At 51.2% G+C, this 13,970-nt stretch overlaps 1 protein-coding gene across 1 annotated transcript; it reads right to left on the reverse strand.

Annotated features, from left to right (window-relative positions):
* Window positions 1–311: 311 nt before the first annotated feature.
* On the reverse strand, window positions 312–13,633 carry SLC26A9 (solute carrier family 26 member 9). The gene is made up of 20 exons (XM_051639007.1): window positions 13,509–13,633; window positions 12,147–12,286; window positions 11,772–11,882; window positions 11,306–11,481; window positions 10,697–10,861; window positions 9,939–10,091; window positions 9,467–9,549; window positions 9,035–9,182; window positions 8,195–8,308; window positions 7,667–7,744; window positions 7,265–7,360; window positions 4,972–5,078; window positions 4,339–4,408; window positions 4,011–4,103; window positions 3,506–3,619; window positions 2,624–2,941; window positions 2,340–2,394; window positions 1,797–1,942; window positions 954–1,031; window positions 312–359 (listed from the first exon to the last, which is right to left on the reverse strand). Exons 1-20 carry the CDS (start codon window positions 13,631–13,633, stop codon window positions 312–314), a joined length of 2,418 nt encoding a protein of 805 aa, XP_051494967.1.
* Window positions 13,634–13,970: the final 337 nt, after the last annotated feature.

The following is a 13,970-nucleotide window of genomic DNA, read 5'->3' on the forward strand; positions in this document are numbered from 1 at the left end:
GAGAGCACTTGGCAAGGATGACTAATTGTCCCCTGGGCCAGGGCACCTGCCTTCAGACGAACTCGCTTCTCTTCTGTGATGAATGAGATGGCATTTCCTGAGTTCCTGCTTCCGTAGGCTTCTGTTGCCTGCTCCAGAGTCCACTGCTCAATACCAGAAGCAGAGCAGGAAGGAGGGAGGAATTTATGAGTTCAAGAGGTGTGATGGCCTCTTGCTTTGCAAACTTGTTGTATCCCCAGGTAGAGGTGCAGCTCCTCACGGGGGGATGGGAGAGAGGAGGGTCTGCCCTTGTGCTGCCGCTCCCTCTGTGCTCACAGGGCTGTCTGGGTCTCTGAGTGGAACATGCTGCCAAACATCTCCTAAAGGGCACAAAAGGCACACTGGGTGAGTGCAGATTCCTGGCACAAACCCAACAGTCATCCAGTCACACAGAGAAATGCCACCAGAAACCCCAGCCCTTGCCAGCCCTCCCACACAAGGGAAAAGCTGGTTGTGGGCAGGTTGCTCTGCTTGGACAGCATGGGGAAGGTTGGCATTGGAAGGTATCTCTCTCCTCCCAGGGACCTGGGTTCAGTGGGTGCAGATCAGCATTAACAAAGTCTGTGCTGAAAAACTTGACCCTTCTATTTGGGCTGGAACTAAACCTGGTTCTCCAAGTTCACCCCAGTGTGTGGAGACCACAGGTCTGACTGTGAACCTGAGCTACATGGCCCAGAACAGATTAAAGGGTTCCCCTATGGGCCAGCCTACCTGCTCCTTCAGATTCCTGCCAGAGCTCCTCGTAACAGGGATTTGAAATTATTTTTGCAACTAACTTTTCAAAGCATTACTGTTGCTGGCAGTTTGCCTGGCAGTGGCACAGGGAACTTCCCATCTAAACCATCCCAACCATGACTTCTGATTTCCACCTGATGTCCACAGCTGAACAAGTGACCCCTGGCACTAGGACTAACCTCCTCCAGGTTCTTGAACTCTGCACTGCTCTCATCCACAGACTCATCATAGATGGAGAGCTCCGTCTGGTTTGGCCTCTGTGCCGGGAAGAATCAAATCCACCAATTAGCAGAGTGCAGGGTTGAAAGGAACGACAAAAAAAAATTATTAACCCAGGCTTAAAACATCACACGTGCTCAAAGGGAAATGCCCAGGAAGAAGGGGCACAGAAGGAATTCTGTTCCAACTGTTTTATCTCCTCTGACGGAGCTGGCATTTACGTATCTCTCTGCTGAGATAGGAGATAACTTGGCTTGTTTTCATGAGATAACGGGCTAACGCTGGCCCAGTTCTAACTCCAATTACTGTGCAATAAACCAACCCGTGTTTGGGAAACAGCCTGTCTGACTCTGTGCTCTCAGGATGTGCCACATTCCTGCCTGGGCCTTTTCTCTTCCCACCAAGGGATGCTGGGGGGCATTCAAGGACAGGGGCGTGTGTCTTGCCTTTATTTCTGGGGGCCAAATTCTGCTTTGGTCTGCAGCTCATGTTCCAGCCAACACCAGACTCAGGGCACGGTGCTGAAACAGCTCTTTTGTCTTCTCCAGGCTGGGACAACATTCAACTCCCAGCTGGGGGCTTGCAGAAGATATTTACCCTTCTGAATTGCCATTGGAATCAATCTGAGCAGTAGGTACTCAGCCCATACGTGAGAATTAGGAAGTGAAATATTTTGTTGGATTTAGACCTTTACTACTCAAGATAAATAGGAAACTTTATTGAGCTGTTGTTCTCACTCTGTGCTGACACAGCGTGAAACCAATAGCCCTGTGAGCTGGGGAAGGACTAGGAAGCAAATTTACCTCTTCTAAGATGGGTGGGTGGACAACTTCTCTGATATTTGCCAGGGCAAACAAAACAGCATCATGGATGGTCAAGAAGATGTGACTTCGGTCCAGGCCTCCTTCCTCAAAGACTCCACCTGTGCTAATGTCATTGTACACCTGGGCTGAAGGAAGGAAAAGCACATGAAGAAGGAAACCAAAGTGCTTTTGAAAGTGCAGGTGGCTCATTGTGGCCCTCTGAACTAAGGCAAGGCTGGGATGCAGAGGGAAGAAGCAGGTTTGCTGCAGAAATGAGAGTGTAGGGATCTATTTTTCTACATGCCAAATGTGGAGATGTTCCAGTCATATCACTTCTGAAACAAAAGGACCTATTTCACACACAGACAACAGTGTTTTTCCTTCCTTCCTTTCTTCTGTTCTCTTCTTTCATCTGTTCTGGCTTGGTCTAACAAAAGGCTGACAGCTCGCACAGTTTGCACAAAGAACACAAAAAGGTCTGTCTGTTAGGAGCACCTAAATGAGGGAAGATCACATGGAAAGGTGTTCTTCGTGGATACTTACCATGCACATTTGCCAGGAACACCTGAATCCCAATCTTCTGATAACTGGAACACAACTAGAAGGGATGAGAGGGGAGAGAGAGAGGATGAATAACCCTGCTGCTCCAGCTTTGTGTTTAGATATCAAGTCTTTTATCCAGGGCTTTACACGTGTCCTGGGGATGCTGAAGGAGAAAGCCACACAAACCTACTGAGGAGTGTAAACATCTTTATCTGAGCTGCCCAGGAAGGTAGAAGGTACCTGGGTGATATGTACCTTGGCCAGGCTTGTAGCAGAGAACTAACCTTGCCCAGTGCCTTTGTGCCCATGAGGTCAACAAAACACACTCCACTCATGTCCAGGATGATAGTGTGGAAGCTGATGTAGGGTGGTGCTGTTATCACAGGGTCAACACCTGCTGTAGACAGGACACTGAAGGTGCTTCCCTGCAGAGTGGTGGTGCTGCCCAGCTGGCTGGGGCTGTGCACGTGCCCAGCACCGTTGGCAGGTGGACGGAATGTGACGTAGGAGATGCTGGCACCATTTGCAGTCGTCTGGTTGTTGTTGGTATCTGTTGGAGAGGTGCTTTCAAAGTCTTTCTGGAGCTCTTGCAAAGACAAGGTCTACAGCAAAGCAGAAATGTAGAGTCAGGGCAGGGCAGAGATGTCAGCACAAGCTAAGATCCTGACGTGTGAGTGCACCTGAAGGATTCAGAGGCACAAAGTGTTCTAATCTGGATTAACTCCAGCCTGGTGCTGGACTGGATGTCCCTTGGGGTTGGAGTATGTTAGGTCCATTTGGAATGATCCCTGTTCACCTGCTTCAAGACTGCTCAGCAATGCAAACCAAACAAAGCTGGAATGACTGGGAAATGTGCTTCAAAAGGGCACTTTTGAATGGAAATGCTGACAGAGATGCATCCTGAGAGAGAGAAGGCAAGACCAGTTCTTAGAAAATTGTGCACCATGTTTCCATTCTTTATGGCTTTCTTGCCTCCAGCCATTTCCAGTTCTCCTGCATCTTAAGGTTTTGGCTATTGGAAGGGACTGGAGCTCTGATTGGGAAGGAAAGGAAGGCAAGAGGTGGTCAGTGTGGCTAGGAAATCAGTGCAGGAAATTCTATGTGAAGAGAATCTGTTTGATGGGGACTTGGAGCCTGACTCAGCACAGGAACCCAAACTGAGTTACCTTGTTCTGCCTCAATAAGAATTTTGGCAGCTGTGTTGGTGGCTGTGCTGTCCCCTTCTGCCGTTTCATGTATTTCTTCCTGGCTAAGTAGACTTTGCCAGGATCCACCCCGGTCTGTGGAAAAGAGAGAGAGAGACTTTGAAAAAGTCTGTTGAGCCCCAGAACAACAGGGGCTGCTATTTCTTTCCTGCTGTTTCCCAGCTGGAGTGGGGTGATCCTGGTGGCAACCAAACAGCAACATCTCCAGTAAGTCAGAGTGCCTGCAGGGTGACTCCGCTTTGGCAGAGCTTGGAGGAGGAAACCTGCCGGGATTCAGGCATAACCTCTCAAATGAGATCTACAAACACTCCAGAAGAACAGGGAGAAAAGGATGGGAGAGGAGAGGATAAATGTGACCATCTTTCATGATCGTCCTAGGATGAGTTATCTCTATATGGCAATACAGGAGAGAGCAGGGGCCGCTGGGGACTGGCTGCAAGCAGGAATTCCTCAGGGCAGGGCTCACCTTGGCTATGATTTTCTGGCGGAATATCTCTGAGTTGGCAAAATACAGTGGTGAGCAGTAGGTGACGATTTTAATCCCATTAAGTTCATGTACCTGCAACAGAGACCAGAGCTCAAACCAGGGGTGACAGGGACTGTGTGGGGTGGCTGGGAGCTTGGGCAGTAGATCTCTGGGAAGGTCAGACTGAACAGCAGCTCTCCTGCCACCCCTGAACAAAGCAACAAACAGCCTCCCTGAGACAGAAGCGTGGACTTGAGCTTCCCAATCACACTGGGAACCATTTGCAAAGAACAGCATTTTCTCGGAGGGCGCTTCAGCTTCTCCTTACCTTGTTGTAGGCTTTAGGGTTCTTGTAGATGTCAGTTGAAGTTACCTGGCCCAGGGCAGAGCCATTACGGCTAGAAGAAAAGAGGTGACCAGAATTAGAGTAAAAGTTGCAGGGGAAGCAAACTGCTTTGCTTCACATTCCATACCAGGATTTGAACATTTGCTTTATGAAAACACTTGGATTTTATCCCTGCAGAGTCTACAGGGCAAAAAAAAAAAAGAGTCAGCAGTTTGAGATCCCAGACTGGGAAATATTAATAAAGGGCTTTGATGGATTAAAAATGATGTGTGAATTTCCCACCAGTCTCTGCACTTATACAAGGCTCTTTATGAGCAGGATTTTCTGCTGGGAGCTGTGCAAGTAGCTTTTAGTGCTGAAGTAAATACCTTCAGACTTCCCCCTGCCTTGGGATGTGCAGATGGCTCCCCGTGTGCAGGAGTGGGAATGCAGGCAGTAAATTAGCGCCTGCCATTCCTGTGTGCACATTCCAGGGCCCAGGGAGGACACCTGCACTCCCCCAGGCTCCTGCCACACGTTCCTTCCACACACGGGCCAGAGGTCGCTTATAAAAATCATCTGTCGTTTATCCTGCAACTGGGGGGTTTTCTTTCTCTTTTGGTTTTTTGTACTTACAACTGGGTATGGAAAACCACGACCAGCACGGAAAATCCCACACCCACGGCCACTCCGTAGGGAAGGCTCAGGAAGAAAGCAGACAGGAAGCTCACCAGCCAGACCAACTGCAGAAAGAGAAGAGCATGGCAGGTCATCCTGCTCCACCACGGGCTGGAGCACAGTGAGGGGTGGAAGGTGGCTCTGTTCTGGACCCAGAGAACTGCACAGCTGAGCATCAAGAGACCAAGGCTTGAATTGTGCAGCTATTCTAATGATACAGGTTATTGGATGCTTTCGGGTGAAGCATCACTGCTGGGACATTTGCCAGCAGCCCCAGTTGTTGAGCCATAAAAGCAGGCAGGTCACAGCTGCACGAGCACCCACACCGCTCGTTGCCTTCCAACGGGATCTGCCCATCTAGGCAAGAAAAGGCTCCTGCAGATCAGACCAGCTGCTGCTCAGTGACTGCTCCCAGCCCCAGGAAAGCTCTGCTGTCACTCAGAGCATTTCAGATGGAATCAGCCTCTATCTGAAAACCACCTGAGCACCTCCTATAAATGCCCTGAACACTGAGCAGATTTGATGACAAAGTATGACAGAGCATAGGAGCCTGCTCCACCTCTCAGCTCTGAGCTCTGCCATTCGTCATTTTTAGGTATTAGCACTCGAGCATCTCCCTCCAGATGAAATTAGTCCTGCCTAAGCATATAAACATGCCCTCTGAGAATCATTACCAGGTTATTATAATCCCATTGTCAAGACTAATAAAACCTAACTTTGACCTTGGACAAACCAGGGTAACTTTGATGACTTCAGCATCTTAATTTGTGTGCCTGGTGCACATAAATGATAAGTAAGGGCTTCACACCAGGCTGGATCTGTTGAATGATCCCTGCAGTTAGTGCTGGAACTCAACCAGATTTGAGGTAATGACACCGATGGTCTGACATCACTCAGGAATGGTGTTCCCCATTTTGGGACAGGACACTGAATCCAGTTCAAATTCCAGGGAGATTAAGGTCAGGGGAATGCAGTTCACTCCATTGGTATCTGCCTGGTCCCCATGCTCCCTGCGCTTGGACGTTGCAGTGTTGTTCCAGCAGCTCAGTGGGAACAGCCCAGATGGTCAAAGGGTGCCCATGGGGGACAGATTATTCACATGGGGCAAACCCAAGAGGTGACTGACAGCCACCCCCCTCTGCTGTGGTGACCACTTCTGGCAGTGACACTCTGGCAGGGCGTTCCCTGGGCAGCACCATGTATCTCTTCTCAGTCCACTGTCTGCTCATGTGTCTGCCTGGACTTGGGGCTGTGGACCCCACAGGACCAGCCTGTGCCCCCTTCTGCAAGCTGATATTGGGCAGCAACTTCACCTGCCCTCACATGAACTGCCAGAGCTGACCCAGACCTTCCATCCTACCCATCAGGCACCAGCAGAGCCCATTCAGAGATGTGTTCAAATTGCCACGAACAATTCCTGACAAGTGATCACACCTTCCCAAAGGTGTCTTTCCCTCTCTGCTGGTTCTTGCCTGCATAACAGTGTCAGCTCAGACCTCACATGTCCCCAGCCTGGTCAGTCTCTGGGCTCAGTCCTAACTATGGACCATTTATTTTGTCACTCGTGCCCTATGGCAAATTATGCCTTCACATCATGATCACACCCCTGGAGTGCTAGCCCATCTCTTTGCCAGACCTGTTTGAAGAGTATTTTGGGAAAGCTCTTGATGACTCAGGTCAGCCCCCTTGGACTCCTGATTTCTGCGATAAGGCAGATTGTTGGGCCCTGACAGGATATTGGCTCAGTGTCCACACACACCACTCAGCCGTGGGAGTCCTGTTCAAACACTGTCTTTTTATGTCAGACATTTCCAAATTCCGTTCTCACTCCCCCGCACCCCCTGCCTGGGTTTATACATCAACCAGTGCCTGGAGTCCTTATCACTGTGAAGGGCTCTCCTCACCCTGGAGGGCTATTGTGTGAGTTTTTAAGTCATGACTCTTAGATATTGAGCAGGGCCGGTTTGGCTAGTTCTGGGCAAACAGGCTCCCGCAGTTGATTGGCATTTAAACAGAGCAGGTAATAGTTCAGGCCTCTCTGTTATGTGCACTAAGCATGAGAGTGCTCAGCTGGGCAGGACAGGCTCCACTGCTGCTCTGGACCTCATTGGTGAGGGCTTGGAAGCTTGACCACACCAAGAAAGCAAACCCCACCTTCTGCAGAGGACTCACACTGCCCTCCTGCCCCCCAAATCCTGCTCGTCCTGCCCCTGCCTGGCTGAGCTGCCTCCCCCCATCCCCAGGCACTCACACAGTCCAGCTTGCTCTTCTTCCACAGGTAGAAGGGATCAGCCAGCTGCTTGAGGGAGTTTTTCAGGTTCACAGCGATGAGGGCTCCCAGGACAGACTGTGGAGGAGAGGGGATCCCATCAGCTGGGGTGTGGATGTGCCAAGTTTTGTAGCAGATGCTTCTGCAGTGTCTGCCTTCCCTGGTCCCGTTACCAGAAGGGTGGCACTTGCAAAGATCTCACTTGAACCTGAACGTGATAATTTAGACTATTCCTGCTTCCAGAGACCGAGTGCAGACAGGACCCCAGGCCAGGAGCACCCGGTGCTGTGCAGTGGTTTCATCAGGAGCCAGGCTGTTCCCGGGCTTGGGTGTGTGGAGGATGTGGCGCAACAACCCTGCTGTTTGCACAGATGTTTTTGTTACCTTTGGAAGAGGTTCGAGGTAGATCCCCAGAGCCAGCATGGTCACCATAACCACCAAGGCCACAAAGAAACTTGCCACCTGCAAAAAAGAGAGAAATCACTTCAGCAAACACCAGGGTCTTCCTAAATGCCCCCTGGGTCTTTCCTGCTGCTGCGGCCATCAGCACAAGTGGTCACTGCAGTATTTTATGGGAGCGGACAATTGCCTCGGAGAAACAGGCTAGCATTTTGCAGATCTCACAGATAACCCCAAAATTCCTTCAAGTGGAAGCTCTGCTCAGTCAGAGGAGCCAGACTGGGAATGCAGATTTACAGCCCTACATCTGTGACCAATCCAAAAAACCATCCAGGAAACAAAACAGTGTTGGGGAGGGAAGAAGTTCTGCTTTAACAACAGCAACATGAAGCACTTGTATGCAGAGCTTCCCCAGGCCTACAGCAGGGGTGTCAGGCTGGCATCATGCAGCAGCTACAGGGGCTTGTGGTCAAGTGGGGTTGTGTAGGAAAGAGAGGAGGAGTAGATACTGACTTGTGATTTTGCTCCTGCCCCATCCACAGCCAGAGTGACGGAGAGAGCACAGCAGATCACGTGGATTTTGAAGAAGGATCCAAAAAAATTGCTGCAGCCCAAGGCCAACATTTCCTGTGGAGATGGGGGAATGTTGTCATCAGAAAGGACAGCTGGCCACCCTGCTCCACCACTGTTTGTGAGCTGCCAGGAAGGAGAGCAGGTGCCGGGGTCTGGGGTTTGTGTAACCACGAAAGGGACATGGGCTCTCAGCAGTGTGTCCCAGACCCTTTCCTTCCAGAAAGAGCTGGGATGGGCTTCAGTGTAGCAGGGAAACCTGGAAGCACAATTCCACATAAACATGTTGTCATCTGTTGACACACTAAGGGCAGGGCTTCATGTGGTATGTGTGGCTGTTATTGAAAGCTGCCACCGTGCCAGTGATGACAAAAGAGGATTATTTAATGTCCTGCCTCTCACAGTATCTAGGTGACACACCAGGAATCCAGGTCTTTCTCTGCTCAGTGAGAAAGACATGTGCCTCATTGTGTTCCAGCAACCTGCAAAAATGCTGTCTGTGCCAGCACTCAGGGCTGCATCCTCAAGTCTGCAGGGAGAGCAAAGCAGAGAGCTCAACCTGAGGCTTTCTTCCCTTTCACAGGCTCTCTCCAGTCCACAGGAGGTGGATCTGCCATGTCCTTTCAACCCCACATGGCAAGCTGCCCCGTCAGCCTGCATGCCTGGGAGCAGCACGTCTGCTTTCAGCAGAGCACATTTCCCAGTCACGCCGTGAGGTTTTCCTTTCACGCCTGAGAGCAAAGGGAACAGTCCTTGACCATGTCCTTCCAGACCAAGCATTACCTGGTTGGGGTCCACGTCGTAGCCATGCCTGGCTGCCAGTGTCCTCCCCATGGCCAAGTTGATCACGTAGCCCACGATGGCGAGTGAGAAAGCCGTGCCAATCATGTCCTTCCACTTGTTCACCAGGGGCAGGGTTGGCGTGGGGAACCTGCATTCAGAGTGGAGGTGAGAAGCAGTTGTGACACGGGTGTCCAGAAGCTGGTGAAGTGGGTGAGGAGCTTGGGTGCTCAGGAATGACATAATCCCTGTCTGTGTGGTGGAGAGCTTGAGTGGATGGTGGTGGTTGTGTAACAGGGCGCAGCAGTGCTGCCTGACAGCCCTGGAAGGGGACTGTCATACAGCAGGGAAGAGTGAGGTGTTTTCCAGGCTGCAGGAGGAGCAGGAGGAAGGAAGAATATCTGGAAGTTGAGTCAGAGCTGCACATGCACTTACCCCATGCTGATCTTCCCGACAACGGGCATGCCGTACTTCTCGGGCATGTCGAAACTGCCAGAGATGGCAGTTGCAACTATCACCTGAAGGTACAGAGAAGGAGAGCAGTAAGCAGGAGGAGCACGAGCTTGCTCAGAAGAACTAAGCTTGCCCGGCTCCTGGGGCTGACAGTAGAAAGTTACATATCAAATTTGGGCTAGGAAAGGAGAGACCCTTCCCAGGATGAGTTATATTCCTCATCCTCAGCATCACCAGGATGCAGGTGCAGTCTCACAGGGATGAGGTGGGAGTCAGAGGTATCTCCATGAGGATGGCCCAGTTTGTGACCTCAGGCTGTGTGTGGGTCACATTGTGCTGACTGTGTAGATGCTTTACATGATGGGCCCTCTGTGAGCAGAAGTGGGTGTCCCAGGGCTGTGAGGGGAGGGATTGTCTCCTGGGGGGTCTGAGGGACAGCCTGTGCATCACTTACAATGATGATCTCCATGGGGATGGGCAGGCGGATCTTTTTCATGTACTTTAGGTTGAGCTCCTTGACAATGATCAGGAGCACAGCACTGACCAAGGCATAGACCAGGGAGGCCACGTTGGTCTTGGGCAGACCTTTACAAATGTCAATGAACGTCTAAAGGGGAGAGAAGAGGAGAAGGTGTCATGGGGGAACAGAGATTCTAGACAATGTGGACAGCACAATGGAGAACGCTCATTACCATAACTGACTGCAAACATCCTGAGATATGATGAGGGCTCTGTAGGGTGAGAAAAGGGCTAGAAACCCTGCTGCTGAGATCAGCCACCAGCCCTGGGGCTGGGCTGCCCAGTTAAGTGCAGTTCTAGCTGCATCAGAGGAGGATGCACCCAAGGAAGATGCAGAAAAGCTCAGAAATGGGTAAACCTACTCAGAGGAGAAGTTTCTGTTGCTAACAGTTGTGCAAGACTCCTGCTGTACAGCAACACAGTTGATATTGTCCCCAAATCCCAGCCCCATTTTGTTATTTCTGATGAGAAACTATCAGACAGGGCTCAGCTAATACTGTAGAGGAAGCACAATGGCAGCAGCCTCGCTGGGCTGGGCTGGGCATGGTGCAGGCAGCCGTGTTCCCCCTCCCTCCACTCTCTCCTTCTCTCTGAGCACCCCCTTTCCCTCGCGTGGGTGGCAGCAATGCCTGCAGTGTGGTGGTCCCTGGGGGAGGACGTGCAGGAAGGGCCCTGCCCAGAGCACCCACTTACGTAGACGATAGCTAAGGGCCCGGTGTAAGACGGGACTGTCAAGCCGAAGACGTACTTGAGCACGGAGATGAGGATCTGCAGCCCTGCTGCTGTCATGAAGCCCCTGATGAAAGACTCTGAGAGGTAGATAGCAACAAAGCCAAACTGTAGGAATCCCAGGCAGAGCTAGGGGAGGACAAACAAGGCCTTATTAGAAGCTTGACAGCCTGGAAGGGTGAGGAGCAGAGCCCAAGTCTGCCCGTGTGGGGCAGGCGGCTCCGCTTTGGGAGAGGACACGTCCCTCCCACGCAGCCACGGGCTGGGCTGAGCAGAGTGTCCTGGAGCAGGGGTGGGGAGAGGGGAGCTGCAGTGTGCTGGGGTGTCACCACTGGCTGTCACCCTGCCCCAGGGGCTGGCCTCCCCCTTGGCCAGGCCGTTGGGAGAATTTCACACCAAGGCTGCAGCTGGGGAGGATCCCACCAAAAACCTCTACGAGGCGTCACCCACTGAGAAGTGGGGCCTCTTCTAGCATCTGCTGCCACCACCTCTGCTTTAGGGAGAGCTCAGCTGACTCTGAGCAGGTCAGCTCTGGCCAGAGGACACAGCAGATGTGGTGCAGCCAGCCCTTACCTGTATGATGGCTGTCAGGCAGGCTAATGTGGCAGAGATTTCCAGCCTGGCTGCTTCCAGGGCTGTGGTGTTCACGCTGGTCTCATTAGTCGTGTGGTTGAAGTACTGGAAGTCTGACTCTGGAGCCAGCTCATTGCAGACGTTGCCAACAATAATGCTGATGACTGCAAAAGTCCCTACAGCACAACACACTGATGTCAGTAGTGTTCTCTAGAGAGCATCCTGTCCTGAAAGGCACTTGGCTGGGTTAGGCTGTCCAGGCAGGGTCACCCAGCCTGTCACCACAGCCACCCTGCGGCGGGACATGGCAGCAGTTCACTGGGGTGAGATCCTGCTGTGCAGCCAGGATCAGGAATCCTGTAAACCCCTGGTGGACCAAACATCCCAAACATCTCTATTCAGGGACACACTGAGTATTCCCAGCCAGTATCTGCCTGGTGCAGACAATTGCTCTGCAGACTCTTACCTGGCACCATCTGATGGATACCACCGAGGAAGAGATATGTCACCAAGGGGAAGAAGGAGGAGTAGAGCCCGTTGACAGGAGGCAGGTTGGCCAGCAGGGCAAAGGCCATTCCTGGAAAAAACAAGGGAAATGGGCAGGTCACCCAGGTCTGTGCAACTGGTATCTGTCCCCTCCCCTGCTGACACTCACATTAGCTCCAGAACGGCTCTGTGGCCAGCACAGACTGCTGTGCTTTGGGCAGGGAATTGCAGGTAGAGCTCGGGTTTATACATGTCAGCAGGAAAGGTCACTAAACCCCCCAGACTGGACTTCAGCTGTCACCTGCAGACCTTTACTGGAGCTGGCAAAGTGACCCAGAATATCATCACATCTCACCTTGAGGCACTTGAATTGTCCCTGCACTGAGCCCGCCGAGAACATCAGGCAACATGTACTCCTTAATTTTATACTTGGGAAGCCACACGAGTATTGGGAACAGGCTGAAGACGACGAGTTTGAATCTGGAAGCTGAACATCTAGAGGAGGTTGAGAAAAAAAAAAAAAAAAAGGCAAATAAGGAAAGAAGGAAGGAAGCAGGTGAGCTGGGAAGTGAGCAAGGGAGCAAGGATCTTCCTAGGAATGTCTCAGCCTCTCTCCCACACCACATCCTGAGCCCAGTGTTTGGTGCACAGCCTTGCCCTGCAAGCACAAGGCTGTTGCAGTTAGCAAGCTCTGCACATTGTGGAGAATTATTGTGGGGACCGTGCTGGCTCGGTGGGAGGTCCCCAGGGCTGCCACAGCTGGAAAGAGATCCTGCACAGAGGGAAAGATTTACCTCCCCTGTATCTTTATACCCTTCAGACAGGGGATAGGTGAGCTGTAGGAAGGAAACACAGCTCAGAGATCCAAGTGGAAGTTGCACAGGGCCAAAGATGAACTTTTTCAGGTGCTTGGCCAAAAAAAATCTGAAGTGTGTCTGAAAGAAGAAGATTGCTTCTAGGTTGACACATTAAATATTTCACATCTCTGCCTGCTAACATGTATATTTTCTCTTTATCATAGAATCATAGAATCTCTTGGGTTGGAAAGGACCTCTAAAGGTCACCTAGTCCAACCCCCCTACAATAAGCAGGGACATCTCACACTGGACCAGGTTGCTCAGAGCCCCATCCAGCCTGACCTTGAATATCTCCAGGGATGGGGCCCCCACCACCTCTCTAGGCAACCCGTGCCAGTGATCCACCACCCTTTCCTGTATTACTGCCTTCCTTTTTCCAAGGAAAGGAGCTAGATTTCCAAGACAGTAATCAACAGGCTTATCAATCTGTATTTGCACGATTACGAATCTTTCTTTAAGGAAAACCAGCACTGTTTTTTATCAGAGGGTTGATAAAAGGAAATCTCAAGGACAGCATAAAGAAATAACCCACACACCCACCCCATCAACACCAACTGTACCTTTTTCACTATCAAAAAATCCTTGGAAAGCAGAACCCCAAATCCCAAATGCACTTAGTGCAAAGTGGTCCACTTATTTGCCTCACAGCCCAAGAGCTAAGGCACTGAAAAGAGCAACCAGTTTCACTTGCTGCAGCACAATTTGCATTCCTCCTGTGCCTTTCACCCATCAGAGCCCTAAAGATCAGCAAGAAGGTTTCCCAGGCTAAAAATGGGAACTTTATCCCCAGGTCTGAATTACATCCCCATTCCAGACCAAGTCTGCTTTACGTTTGCCCCAGCTATAACGTTCTGTGTTACCTGAAAAGGCTTTTCAACTTTTCTCCAACTGGGTAACTTCTGTTTTTCTTCTCAAACTCTTCATCGAAGAGGCTGACCGAGTACGCGGGACGTTCGATGACATAGCGAGGCCTGGTGTGGCTCATCTCTGGATCATTTAGGGTTTTTTTTTTTCCCAGAAAAGAAAAAAAAAAAAAAGGATAAGAAAAAGCAAAGCCAAGAATGTGACTGGAGCTGGCCCCACCTGCAGTATAACAGACCGGACACCTCCAGCGTCTGGGAGCCGTCCCCGAACATCTCCACCCTAAATAGTTTCCCTGTGGCGCAGAGGCAGGTCCTGGGAGTGGCTTCTCCCAGCACTGGGGGCTGCTGCTCCCTGGCCAGGGAGGTTTTACCATCTCTTTGGAGGTGATGCTAATGAGGGATGCCGTGTGAAGGGGATGGGAGTGTGTCCTGGATTGCCTGGCAGATGAGCATGGGTGT

This window comes from Apus apus, chromosome 23, assembly GCF_020740795.1.
Source record: "Apus apus isolate bApuApu2 chromosome 23, bApuApu2.pri.cur, whole genome shotgun sequence".
In the NCBI taxonomy this organism is placed as follows: domain Eukaryota; kingdom Metazoa; phylum Chordata; class Aves; order Apodiformes; family Apodidae; genus Apus; species Apus apus.

What these genes read in the sequence shown, in the direction of transcription:
- SLC26A9 (XM_051639007.1), bottom strand. Translation starts at nt 13,633, where the DNA reads ATGAGCCACACCAGGCCTCGCTATGTCATCGAACGTCCCGCGTACTCG. An exon ending in TCCCCATGGAGATCATCATT is followed by an intron (nt 9,550 to 9,938) that starts GTAAGTGATGCA and finishes CTGTACCTTCAG; the next exon opens with GTGATAGTTGCAACTGCCAT. An exon ending in GTGGTTTTCCATACCCAGTT is followed by an intron (nt 4,409 to 4,971) that starts GTAAGTACAAAA and finishes CTTTTCTTCTAG; the next exon opens with CCGTAATGGCTCTGCCCTGG.